Source organism: Gossypium arboreum, chromosome 6, assembly GCF_025698485.1.
Source record: "Gossypium arboreum isolate Shixiya-1 chromosome 6, ASM2569848v2, whole genome shotgun sequence".
Classification (NCBI taxonomy): domain Eukaryota; kingdom Viridiplantae; phylum Streptophyta; class Magnoliopsida; order Malvales; family Malvaceae; genus Gossypium; species Gossypium arboreum.
Genome location: NC_069075.1, coordinates 86,586,725 through 86,601,315, shown reverse-complemented (window position 1 = coordinate 86,601,315; position 14,591 = coordinate 86,586,725). Strand labels below are relative to the sequence as shown.

The following is a 14,591-nucleotide window of genomic DNA, read 5'->3' as shown; positions in this document are numbered from 1 at the left end:
AATGAAAATTAGTAAATGTGTTTTTAGGTAAAATTAAAATTTACCAACATTTTTTATAAAAAATATTTTTTAGGATAAAATAAAAAAAGTAATTAAATGTGTCCCTACATGCAAATAATGATTATCTATTGAGAAAATTATAGAAGCTATAAAGTTTTGACGAGACATCTCTATAAATAGATAAAAATAATGCATCTATTTTAAATTATGGCACTAACTAAAAATGTATAAAAAGGAAAAAGTGAAAAACCGAAAAGGGAAAAGAAAAAGGAAGTGTCTCCTTCAAATTATTTTTTTTTTACTTTATTTCCTTCTATTGATTGACTTTTTATAATTTAACATTTATTAAAATATTCTTTTATTTTTTAATTAATTATTTAAAATTATTAGTATCTTTATCGATACTATATTTAAAACTTAAAAGTTGATTAAGTTAATGTCACTCTCAATCGAGAAATAATAGACTCACCCCACAAAAATAAATTTAAGGTATTTTATACATGATTAAATAGTGACTCTTTTCCTAAATGTGAGAAAAACAATAGAGTTGATGTGGCATTTTTACCATTCGTTCCTCTTTAAAAGGCCAGTGCTGGCATGAAAGGAAAGAAGGGAAATTGAAATGGGAATCAAAAGGTGGCATCTAGTTTTAGTCTGGATTTTGTTTGGCTGGGTTAGTGGTGTATGTTCGCTTAGTCGTGCAAGTTTTCCCGTTGGTTTCATCTTTGGAACAGCATCATCATCTTACCAGGTAAATATCTGTGTGAGTTGGTAGGAATAAGATTTGAATTCTGGAGACATTAATTGGTTGGTTTTGTGTGGTGAAAAAGCAGTATGAAGGTGCAGCTAAAGAAGGAGGTAGAGATCCAAGCATATGGGATACTTTCAGTCATGAGTATCCGGGTAATCCTATTATTGCCTTGAAAACTTTCTTACATTTCCCGGTGCTAGTAAAATTCAATTTTAATCTCTACCCCACAAATGGTTGGTTCTGATGCGGATCGCCACTGCTTTGCACACTTCTTCTTCCCTCCTAACTTCGACGCTACTCACCAGCTACACTCTTTACACAAATCCTTTTAATAATCAAATCACAACTTGAAAATTTTTGTTTTCTTTTTCCTCCGATTATTAATAAAATATATTTTTTTACTGTAAAATTGTAACGTGGAATTAAAATTTGTCATTATATTTTACTTTAATTGATATTTATTATTATGTTTATAAAATTAAAGGTAAATTTACAACTATAATTTAATTTTACATTAAAATTTGTCGCTTTACATTTATTTGATTGAATTTTATCCTTAAACTGAATTTTAATTTAAAATAACTTGAATATAATTTAATAATTTTTTGTATTTTATCTTAATATTTAACATCAACAAATAAAACAATTTAATGTCAAAATTAATAAAATGATTATTTTATAAAACAGAAGTTACCTTCATATATATTTTATTTTTCAAGTATATGTTTCATTAATTTAAAAATTCTAAGCTAATTTATTAATTTTGATGCTTTATAAATTAACTTATTATTAACTATTGAAATACAATATACGAAAGAAGTTTTATATTAAATTTGTTTTCAAATATTCAAAATTAATATTGAGTGATAGAATTTAATTAACAACAATGAACGTTGGTGGAAAAAATAATAAAACTTTAAAATTTAGTAGTAAAATTTAATAACATAAAAATTAAGTGTCAAATTTACTCATTTAAAAAACAGAAAATATCAATAAAAATAAAGTATAATGGAGAATTTTGATATTTATCTAATGATGAATTTGCAATAACAATATTTGAATTATTTAAAATAGTATGGTAAAAAAATTAATAGTATTTTAACACATAATTATCGTGCAGTTGTTTTAAAATTTTAGCAAACATAATTTTTAATATTTTTAGATAATTTGGTAAAAAATTAGCTGTATTTAAAATAGTATGGTAATTTAAAATAGAAAATTTATATTTTTAATATAATTATTCATCATTAATTTGAATTTATTTTAAATAAGTAGTAGAAATTAACTAATTTTACGTATAGTATTGATTAATAAATAGAAAGTCATTCATTAATACTATCAACATTATATAATATTAAATTTTATATTTTAATATTACTATACTAATTTATATAAGAATCACAAAACCGTATATGTTAATTAATGTTTATTATATAATATATCTGGACTATCACGTTGTGTAGATTTTTTTAATTTTTTTCTTGTATGAGAATTTATTTGTAGGATATGTTAGAAATATTTAAAGGAGTTTGAAAATTTATATAATTATTTTAGGTTTTGATCTCTCAGTTTATTGTAATATATTTCTATTTTTTCATAAATATTAAAATAATTAAAAGATAAATTTGGTTATAATTAATGGCTGGTGTGTAAGCAAAATGAGTTGTAAAATCTAGTTATTATGAATTTAAGATTACCTTCTATATTTAAAAATATATTACATTATAATTATATTGATTTTGATAAGTCAAAAGTTTTATAGTTACTTTGAACTTTTAATTTGGTCCACTACAAACAGTCTTAGGCATAATCTATTTTAATCATCTCTCCTACATGAATTTATTAACCTATAAAGTTTTGACGAGACATCTCTAAAATATATATCTATATTAAAATTATGGCACTAACTAAAAATCATTAAGGGAAATGAAAAAACACTCTCCTATGCCACTTCAATTTCTTTTACTAATTAATACCATTTGTTTCCTATTGTTAAAACTATCACATTTTTATTTTTATTTATTCACAACTTTACTTATTTAATACAATTCATATCATTGTGTTATGTCTTTACAACACAATTATTTGATCAATAACTATAGTTTATCATACTTTTTATATGATAAAATATTTTTATTATAAGCTACTAGCACCTATAATTAAGGGTAAACAAAATTTGATTTGATTAAAAATTTAATTTTAAATTAACTAAATTGAGTTATTCAAAATTTTATAAAACTTTAAAATTTAAAAATTATTTTAAATTCTTATATAAAATGTTAAATTATAAACATATATTTTTTTAAATTCCAAAATGATAAATTTTGAGACCTTAAACAAATAAATTACCAAATCAAATTTATCGTACTAAATTAAGTTGTTTTATTTCTCTTTCTTTTGGTTTAAAAGATTCTTCAAAAATATATGATCTCAAATTTATATGTTCTAACTTAAAATTAATTATATTGTTAATAAGATTTTAATTTGATTTTAAAAAATTAACTCGAAACAATTATTCAACTCTATTCAAAAAAAATTTAAAATTGAATTAAGATAATTTTTACTCAACATATTTTACTCAATTTAATCAACCGCAATTAATTATAACTTTTTAAAAATAAATTAATTAAGTTACATAGATATATGCGTATGTTTAAGAACTTGTTCTTATTTAGAATATTAAAAGAAATATATATTTATAAAAATAAAACATAGATTTTTGGAGTGTAACAATAATTGTATGCGGATGGAGATTGCAGATAAGATAGCAGATGGAAGCAATGGAGATGTGGCAATTGATTCCTACCATCGCTATAAGGTACGTTATATGTTGTACTACAACTTCCAATATGTTTTAGTTCCACGATTTGCTTGAAATTTAATAAAAAGAAATTAAAGGTCTAATTTCCGTAATTTATGTAAAATATATATATATATAATGCTCTAATATAAACATTAAAAATATATTTATTTTAAAATTTTAATAAAAATAACATAAAAGATTATTAAATATTAAATATATTAAAAATTATATGAATAGTTTACAATAGAATTTACAAATATAAACGAATTTAATAAAATTTAAAGTTTACATTTTGAACCGAGCAAAATTTAGATACATATTAAATTCATGTCTATCATATATAAACTCAACTCGAATAAACACATCAACACCTTTATTATAAATCCAAAATTTTGTGCTTTCTTTGCCACTCATATTATTATTAACCAATTGCTTAGGCGTGATATAAATAGAATAATTGTATCTAAATTTTATGAATAATAGGAGAAATTATTTTAGAATCTAAAAAAATTAAAGATATTATCAATTAATGTAAAATGAATAGTGTAATTAAAAAATAGTTAATATTAGTTCGTTTTTAGGATATATAATAAATAATTTTAAATTTGATGGTGTATTTTTAGAGAAGCAATTATATTTAGTTTTAAAGTAATTTATTTTATCAAATTTTAAATTGAATATATTTAAAAGTTAAGTGGGTGAAATTTTCTAAGGTAAAATATTTATCCTTTGAAAATTGAATAGATAGATTTAAAGATAATTCTTTAAAAACGTATATAAAGAAATTGTTAATTTTCAATTTATAGTTTAAATAATTTGCAAAAGAAATCGTTACTTTCTTCCTTGTTCTTGTTTATATAAAATTTGTGGTCCGTTTTTACTTGGTTTAAAGTTATTTATCATAATACGTTTTCCTAAATATATTTGGACATCCATGTGTGTTGACTGTTGAGTTCAATAATATGTACTGTATCATTGAAATTTTCGTACATTAGTCAAATTATTGTAATTATCAAATATTAAAGGATTTTGGTTTTGTGTAAGATATTTAATAATAGAATTTAATTTGGGTGGATAATATTTAGAAACACTTGAGAGTTTGAGGTATTTGTAAAAGTCTATAGTTTAATTGAATAAATTTTAAATAAATTCTAATATATGCGTTATTAGGTAGATAATGAAGTTCGATTTTAAATTTTAATATTTTATTATGTAAATGAATTAATTTTGAATAAAATAAATATTCAAAACTCATTTTAATTATATATTCATATTATATCATTTAAGATATAATCATTGAAAATAATATTAAATTTAAGAACTATAATAATCAGTTTTACTTTGAAGCTAAAATTTAAAAGTTGTGAGAAAGTTATTTGAATGCAGTTAAAATTTATAGCGGGCTGTAATTTTATTTTATTTTTACTTTCTGTCTTATTTACTCATGTTTCTGAAGTGAAAATTCATGACAGGAAGACATTGGGATTATGAAAGAAATGGGATTAGATGCTTACAGATTCTCAATCTCATGGTCTAGAATTTTGCCAAGTAAGATATATTAATTAATTTCAATTTATCTATAATATATATAAACATGATTCTACACAGAATATTTTGTTAATATTAATTAATTTATTCATATATTTTAAAAGTTCTACTTAAAAAATAATATATTAATTAATAAAATTATATTATAATTTGATAAAATAAAATTAATAAAATCTATAGTTTTTAATTAAATAAATATAATTTATCTATATTATTAATAAAATTCTTAACGAGTTGGTGACATAGATTAACTAAATACCAACTCGGTTAAGTAATGATTAATTATTAAATGATTATTATTATTTTAATAATTTTTTATCTTTTCATACTTGTATATAGTTTTTAATAAAATAATTAAAATTAACATATCGAAGATTAAACCCATGTTTAATGGGTTAATCAACAAAACTCTTTACCACTACACCAACATTAATTCTTGACCAAACATACAAAAAGAATAACTTTTAACATGAAATGTTTTCTCTCACCAAATTTATGTATCTATGTTATTAATAAAACTCTTACTAAGTTGATGTTACGAGTTAATCGGATACTAACTCGATTAAGAAATGACTAATATACCCTTTATTAAATTACTACAATTATTATTTTAATGACCTTTTAGACTTTTCATACTTTTATATAGTTTTTAAATAAAAGAAATAATATTAACATGTCTAATAATTGAACAATGTATAATGGGTTAACCATCAAAATCTTTACCACCATACTAATATTAATTCTTAAACGCTTTAATAAAAACTTTTGACATAAAATGTTTTCTCTTATAAAATTTGTGTATATATCCGAGAGCGAATCTAGAGGGGGTGGTATGGACCTCGGCCCCCCCTAAAATGAAAAATTGATATTTAGGCTCTTTAATTTTTTTTAAAAAAAATTTAAATTAATAAAAGTAAAATTACACTTTGACCCCTAAAATTATAAAAGTTTTATTTAATCTTTTAAAATTATAAAGATATAGACTATAAAAATTAAAATTTCATTCGCCCCCTAAAAAATTGTTCGGCATTGCCCTGTATATATCTATACTATTAATAAAAGTCTTCATTAAGTTGGTGTCATGGGTCAACCAAGTACTAACTCGATTAAAAAATGACTAATATACCCTTTTATTAAATGACTACTATTATTATTTTAGTAGCTTTTTATTTTTAATACTTTTATATAGTCTTTAAATAAAAGAACTAAAATTAACATATCTAAAGATTAACTCATGTTTAGTTGATTAACTAATAAATTCTTTTCCAACACACCTGTATAAAAAAAAAAGAAGAAAAAAAAAGAGGGTTTTTAGTTCATAAATTGTACATAGTATATGTTTAGTGGCCTTAGAGTTTATCCTTTGTAACGTGACAAGTGATACGTGGATGTCATCATTTAACAACTTTCTTTTGGAGAAGGCAAGCGTTTTGTAGCATAAGATTATATGTAATAACAAATTTTGATGATTAAAACAAAACTCTCCATATTTAAAATCAGCAAAGTAAAAAACAATATTAAAATAAATAAAAGAGAAGACATATGGAAAAACTATACCATGTTAATAAGGATACGTCCAATATCATGTAAAATTCCTACTTTTTCTTCAACCATAATTTATAATCATACTAAAACAAATTGCATGTGAATTGCTTTGTTCAAATTAATTTAATGCTACGGAACATGATTTAATTATTTTTAGATTATTTAATATAAAAAACGAGAAACAATATTATGAATAGACCTGTTTCATGGGTCGAGTTACTCATCCAGGTTCAAAGGCTCATTCGAAATTTGACATAATTTAGGTAAAAATATTTAGCCCGAAAAATAAATTTGGGTAAAAAAATTAGACCCTTTTAAAATATAAGTTGGGCTTAGGCTTGAATATTTAAAGCTCGAGTCCGGTCCAACCCGACCATTTTTTAAGTTTATAATACTGTGTATTATGTTATTTTTATACATTATGTATTTATAACACATTAAAAAAATAAAATCTATACTAAATATATAATACTACTCTAATGTAAATATTAAAATAATGGTAAGATGGCTATATAAAGAATTTCAATAAATAGAAAATTATATAAAATTATTAAATATTAAATAAAATAATATAAATATTTTAAATAAAAAATATTTGTGAGCCTAAAATGGGCTTAGGTTAGTCTTTTACAAATATGATTGGGTTTGGACAAAATTTTAAACCCATATTTCTGGTCGAACCATGTTTGGGCAAGCACAAAATATGCTAATATCATGCTTGGACCCGACCCATAAACCCTTCTAATCATGATTGATTTAAATTGGATAATAATTCAAATACTAGCAGGTTTAATACATAATTTGATACTTGAATTTGACAATTTTTTTCTAATATGGTATTTGTGTTAAATTTTTGTCCAATGTGGTATGCGTATTTGACAAAAGTATCAGTGTTAGTTTTTTAGTATGTAATTTGGGTTTTAGGGTTGATTTCATGAAATTCGATGAAAGTAAATTTCATTAAATCAACCCTAAAACTCAAATTAAATCACATCCATCAATTTGTATTTAACAAATTAAACACAAAATTAACCAAATTCAAAGTTAATACTAAATTTATTCTATCAACAATATCATGAAAAATTCAAACCTAATGATAGAAAATTTAATTAAATCAACGCTAAAACTCGAATTAAATATTAAAAGTTAACATTGAAACTTTTGGATACCAAAATATATAATTTTATCAAATACAAATACTAAATTAGATAATAATAAAAACACACATCACAATTGAAAAAAGTGTCCAACCCAAGAATCAAATCGCCCTTAGTTTATGCCAAAGTAGAATCATGCATGTAAACAAATAATATATTTTATGAACACTCTTTCAAAATTTATGGTTTTACATATATTTAATAAGTTACTTACATTTTAACAATATAGGTAGTATCGTGTGAATGAAATATTATTATTTTTATGTAAGTGTGTTCTAATTAAGGATAGAAAATTCCAACCTCTCAATGGATTTCAAAAGATGGAGTAAATTTTTTTTCTGGAAAGTAAATGTAGGGTAAAGTAGGATAGGGTAGTTTGTTTTTTTTTTAATAGTGGGTATGAAATTGTTATGATAATTATTTTTCTTGCTCTGCTCTATTATATGAAATTATCATTTTATCTTTGTAAATATAATTAAAGGGTAAAATGTAATAATGTGTTTTACAAAATCTATATGTTTCATGTTTAATTTTATGAAATCATGTTTTAAATTCACTTTTCTTTAAAAGATTAATAATATTAAAGATAAGAAGCAAAAAATAAATTAAAAGGGAATAGGGTAGGGGCTGGGATAAATGTATTCAACATCCATAAAAGTGGTAGTAGTTTTCAATATTATACATCCATAGTAGAGCAGAGTAGGCGATGGAGTAGATCATGCCAATTATAGAATGGGAGTGGATTTAGCAACATTCACCCTCACCCTGCTCCATGATCATTATTAATCCTGATACCGTGTCATTTTAAATTTATTGATTTTTTAAAATGTTTTTATATATTTATAATATAATTTTTTTATCAATATAAACTTGAAACAGTACCCACTGGTTGATATAAACCATACTAATATTTAATCAAACCCTAGACCTTAATAAGTTGATTTAGGTATTGGTTCATATTGGAAATTATAGTTGTGTTAAATCTTTAAAAGGCTATTAAATGTGGTATATTTGTTGTTGCAGATGGAAAATTAAGTGGGGGTGTAAACAATGAAGGAATCAACTATTATAACAATCTCATAAATGAGCTCCTAGTTAATGGTTTGAATCGATCAATTTTGTATTTTAATTGTGATTTGTTGATATGAGGAATCAATGAGGGAGGAAGAAAGGAGGAGAAGGTAGTGGGGTTTAGAATGGTTTACCCTTATAGGACAGAGAATAGTCAACAAAGAAGATTAGGAGAAGAAAATATGGAGATAAACTTTTGGTGGTTGTAAAGTAGAAAAGAAAAACAACGCTCAAAATGAGACCCCCCCTTACTCTAATCTCAATAAAAGTATATATAATGATCTTTGGTGCGACTTACATTGTAACCAAATATATATATCCTTCTCGGGATTAGGGGTATCATCTTGAGGGTTCTTCCTCTCTTCTACTTTAGAACCATCAAAGGGTTATTATTCTTATTATTCTTATTATTATTATATATTTTCTCCCCTCTTCTCTTTCATTAACGGCTTTTGGCCCAATAAAGATGAATCGTTCTAAATGTCTACTATTTTCTCTTTCTTGACTCCTCCTATATTGGTCCTTTGTATCAACAAAATAATTTTACTTTATTGCAAAAAAATATTCCAGGTTATTATTAATTAGAATTACAAAATGATTTTTATTATGAAAGTATTCAGGTATACAACCATTTGTGACTCTCTTCCATTGGGATCTTCCTCAAGCCTTAGAAGATGAATATGGTGGTTTCTTAAGCCCTCGTATCGTGTAAGTAACTAGCACTTACAGTAGTATTTTATCTCCGTTAATATTTAATATTACATTAAAAATCATTAATTATGTGGGTGTAGTTGTTAATGTAACAATTTTTTCACTGTAACTAACAACCAGCTGATAATAAACTAGATTATAACACATTAATAATTTAAATAAAAAATTATGCAATAAATATATTTATAAAAAATATAAATAGAGTTTTAATTGAAATGATAAGATTAAGATATTAAAAATTATGGTGTTTCAGATTCAAATATTTACTTTAAATTTTATATAAAAAGAGAAAAATACATTAATATTTTTTTGTTTTTCAGGAATATGTTTTTTGTAATTTATCCAAAGTGACACCAAATACTAACTCAATCCGGAGCTATAAGCACGTTTCTAGCCGTTCTAGTTGTGTGCTACTGTAACCTAGAATCCAAAACATAAGCTTAAGTTACTTTTTTTCAATTTAATATCATGGTACATTGTGTGTTGGGGTCCAATGGAGCTTCATACCCTTGACAATACATTTGTCCTTACAGCAAATCTCTCTGCATAACATCCTTATTAACCACACTTTTTACTCTCAACAAATCTCAGGATCTTAACTTGTGTTGCTACTGTTGACCTGCATATCTTTGTTTCTCCTAAGTCCAATAGGATTACCCATATTAGGGATAGATATATTGATAAGATATAGACGTGGTTAAAAAAATCGAAGTGAATGTATTCATTCATAAGCGAATCGACCTTCTTCTTTTATGTTAGGGATGACTTTCGAGATTATGCTGAGGTTTGCTTCAAGGAATTTGGCGATAGAGTAAAGCATTGGATCACATTGAATGAGCCATGGAGCTATACTTACGGTGGATACGTAGCCGGATTTCTAGCACCAGGTCGTTGTTCCGATTGGCAAAACCTAAACTGCACCGGTGGTGACTCCGCGGTTGAACCTTATTTGGTGGCTCACCATCTACTTCTTGCTCATGCAGTTTCTGTAAAACTCTATCGCCAAAAATATCAGGTCATGGAACTTACATTGCTAATATATACTTCAACACATATCTAAAAGTGTTGAGTTAAAATCCGTTTTTAACCGGACCACTCAATCTCAACTATGAGTATTAAATTTTATTTAAATCTGTCCGTATTTAACCCAAATCCAATAATATTATTACAAAAATATTATTTTTATTTAATATTTAGAAATTATATATATTAAACATAACATATTTTTTAATATTTACACTCTAAAATTAATATTAATATATAAAATAAAAGAAATTAATATTTTAAAAAATTCAAACAAGTTTAAACCTCTTATTTATTGAGGTTAATATATTTGTGTGTTAATATTAATAATAATTGTAGATTAGTAAAAATGGAAATTTCAACAGGCAAGTCAGGAGGGTGTGATTGGAATGACATTAGTTTCATACTGGTTCGTTCCAGTTTCAAATGCAAAGCACCAGCAAAATGCTGCTTCAAGAGCCTTGGACTTTATGTTTGGATGGTCAGTTTTACTTGTAAATCATTGTAGAATTTCTTTTTCATTGATGTTGATGAAGAAATATGTTTTGCAGGTTTATGAAGCCAATAACCATTGGAAATTATCCACACACCATGCAATCTCTACTTGGAAACCGTTTGCCTAAATTCAACAAAATGCAATCTAAGATTCTTAAAGGCTCATTTGATTTCCTGGGATTAAACTACTATACTGCAATTTATGCAGCTTATGCTTCTAAGCCTAATGTTGGGAAGTCAAGCTACTTGACAGATGCTCGTACTAGTCTTTCATGTCAGTCATCGCTTCAATATGCTAACTATATCTTTGCCTAACTCATATACTAATCAAACCATATTTTCTTTTCTTAATATGGCAGCTTACCACAATGGTATTCCAATTGGTCCTATGGTGAGAACTTGTGCAACTTTCTTCTTTTTTATGGCACATATCCACCATGTGTTAAATCCATTTCAATTTCAAATGTTGCAGACAGGTACAAAATGGATCTATATGTACCCAAGAGGCATTCGTGATCTTCTACTTTACACAAAGGAAAAGTATGGCAATCCCTTAATTTATATCACTGAGAACGGTACCTACATCTCCTTCGTTCACTTTGTATCATACATAAAAGGTAAATGAAAAATAAAGATGAATGAAATGTAGGGGTTGGTGATACTGAGAATGTCTCATCTCCATCAAAGGAAGCCCTTAATGACAAAGGAAGGATCGAGTACCACCGTCGACATCTTTCTTCTCTTCAAACTGCAATCAAGTATGTGTCTTCCTCTTTCTGGAATAATTTACCAATGCCTCTTATACTTTAGGTTCAGTTTTAATATCATCCTTCTACTTTCATCTTGCTATTTAACACCATTAATTTTTTGGCTAAAATACAAAAACAGTTACTAAACTATTAAATTTATTCGATTTAACCATTAAACTTTTGAAATTAAATATTTTAGTCACTCTCCCATACTTTCCGTTAAATGGGTGATTGAAAGATGACATGATCTTTTTATTGATCTAATAATAAATTTTACCTCCTAATATTTACACATTCTATTATTTTCATCTTAAATTTTAATCCTTCCACAACATCTAAATTAATTTATATCACCTTTTTGTCTTATCATTTATACAAGACTTTATCTAATTTCATTTAAAAATTTAAAAACAATTACAAATCTCAACTTTCCTTTTTAAGTATGTTTCATGTCAACAATGGCTGAGGATTAAAAATTCAAAACTTTCAAAACTTACATAATAATAAAAAAAATTCAAAACCTTCCTAAAAACATCTTTTCAATTTTTCTTAATTTTAAAATTGAATAAATTAGTTTCTCTCAAAAAATTAAAACAATTTAGTCATTGTCAATTTTAAAATTGAGCAATTAAGGATAATTAATCATAAGGTTAATGTACATAATTTTAATTGGTATAATAATAAATTTAGCCATCATAATTTAAAGATTCTATCAATTTAATCATGATTAAACAAATCTAACCAGCAATATTTTTGTAAAATCATGACCAAATTGGTAAAATGTTTAAATTATAAAAGTTAAATTTATTACTATACTAATCAAATTTATGTAAATTTAATAAAAACATTAATATTTAATTAATTATTCTTAACTGTTGAATTTTGAAATTAATAATAATTGATCCGCTCATTCTTTTTTTGGAAGAACTGAAAGTTCTTTTTACCAAAACTTTTAAAGCCAACATGCAAAGCCTTTCCCAAGATTGAACAGTGAAAAAAAAAGAGGTTCGCTTTTTACCTTGAAATCTGACAGATTTTGGAAGTTGCTGGCGACATTTTCTTTTGTTTTCTTGTTTTCGGGATTTCATCAGCTTTCTTAGCTTTTCAAATAAATAATTTATCCTCTTTTTTTTTTTTTATAAATTTTCAAAAAAAAAATCAGAATTGATGCATGCAAACGAAGGTTATGGAAAGAAGGAAAGAAGAATTTTAAACTACCTATTAAAAGATTGCTTTCGATATTGGTTTTACGAGAGTTGACATTTTTAAAAATATAGATATTAAAATAGGTTTAATTATCAAATTTAAGGTAAAAAAATTACATTAACCCAATATTAAATATAAATAAATTTGAAAATTTTAGTTTTTTTCTTTTACAAAAGAAAATAATTGAAAGAAGAAACACAGTTTTGATTTCCTATAAGTAATTTTTTCAAAATTTATTTTGGTTAAAATAAATAATTTATCAGATAAACATAAATGAGATTTTATTGAAGGGTCTAAAATAGACACGTAACAATATACTTTAGTTAATATGTCATATTATCAAAAATCAATATGATTAGAGTCAAATGTTAAATGAAATGAAATCTGAAATACTAAAGTAAGTATAAATATGGTATTAAAATTTCTCATCAATTTGAATTAATATGTTAATAATAAAAATATTTTATTTAAATTTAATTATAAAATAAAATATCAATTTATATTTATTTTTCTTAAAATAAAAGGAATTATTAAGGCTATATGAATTGTTTTTTTCCTTCATAAAAGTCTATATCAGTTGAAGTAAGAGATTTGAATATATTTTATATAGTAAAATATAATTAATTAATATGAAAATTTGTGTTGATGGTTAGGGATGGTGTGAATGTGAAAGGATACTTTGCATGGTCACTATTGGATAACTTCGAATGGGCAAGTGGTTATACCGTAAGATTCGGCTTCAACTTTGTAGACTACAAAAATGGGTTGAAAAGATACCCAAAACTCTCGGCCCAATGGTTAAAAATTTTTCTCAAGAATCAAACATGACGGATTTCCCTTACTCTTTCAATAAATTCAACACTATGTTTGATGTATACAATTATTGAAAAATATTGTAGTTTTAAATTCATCATAATTTTGAAATAACAAAATTTAATGTTGAAAAAGTATTTTGTCTGCCCTTTGTACCAATTAATGTCCCAACACATGTTTGCCATTACTTTGTATCAAATTGCCATTTTAGTTTATTATAACACTCTTATTCCATTTTTTCCACATTATGAAATCGCATCATATTTCATGTTAATTCTCCACCAACTAACCCAAATTTCACATATTTCCATCAAATTACCAAATTTTGTATATTTACTCATAATCTCATTTTAATTGTTCATGGTAAATAACTATATTTATTCCACCATTATAACAATTTTTCATAAGAAAATTCATGATTCTTACCTTTTAATGATATCCCATGCAATTCACACTTTATTCCACCCAATAATCCATTCAAAATCATCTTTTCCATCATCCAACATTTCTCAACACCAACAACATAAGTAATATATATATTCTTTCAAATAATTCCAAAGATAAAAGATAAAGATAATGGAAATCCACTTTCTTACTTTTTTTTAGTAATTTCTCTCACTAAAATCATAAACCCTAAATTTTGAAGGATGAGATGAAAGATGGAAATAAGCTTAGAAGTTGATTTTCTACTTGATTTTAGTGAGAAATCTAAGTTTGAA

At 24.6% G+C, this 14,591-nt stretch overlaps 1 protein-coding gene across 1 annotated transcript; it reads left to right on the top strand.

The window, feature by feature from the left end:
• Positions 1-457: 457 nt before the first annotated feature.
• LOC108462875 (beta-glucosidase 12-like) lies at positions 458-14,006 on the top strand. The gene is made up of 13 exons (XM_053029757.1): positions 458-751; positions 834-903; positions 3,511-3,569; positions 5,027-5,102; positions 8,828-8,905; positions 9,496-9,583; positions 10,346-10,615; positions 10,962-11,090; positions 11,161-11,378; positions 11,464-11,495; positions 11,577-11,679; positions 11,754-11,862; positions 13,713-14,006. Exons 1-13 carry the CDS (start codon positions 623-625, stop codon positions 13,885-13,887), a joined length of 1,536 nt encoding a protein of 511 aa, XP_052885717.1. The 5' UTR covers positions 458-622; the 3' UTR covers positions 13,888-14,006.
• The last annotated feature ends 585 nt before the right edge of the window (positions 14,007-14,591 follow it).

Bases quoted from the DNA above. Each gene is read 5' to 3' on its own strand.
- LOC108462875 (XM_053029757.1), top strand. From the start codon at position 623: ATGGGAATCAAAAGGTGGCATCTAGTTTTAGTCTGGATTTTGTTTGGC. The intron at 9,584-10,345 runs GTAAGTAACTAG...CTTTTATGTTAG, and splicing joins TTCTTAAGCCCTCGTATCGT to GGATGACTTTCGAGATTATG. The intron at 11,379-11,463 runs GTCAGTCATCGC...TTAATATGGCAG, and splicing joins TGCTCGTACTAGTCTTTCAT to CTTACCACAATGGTATTCCA.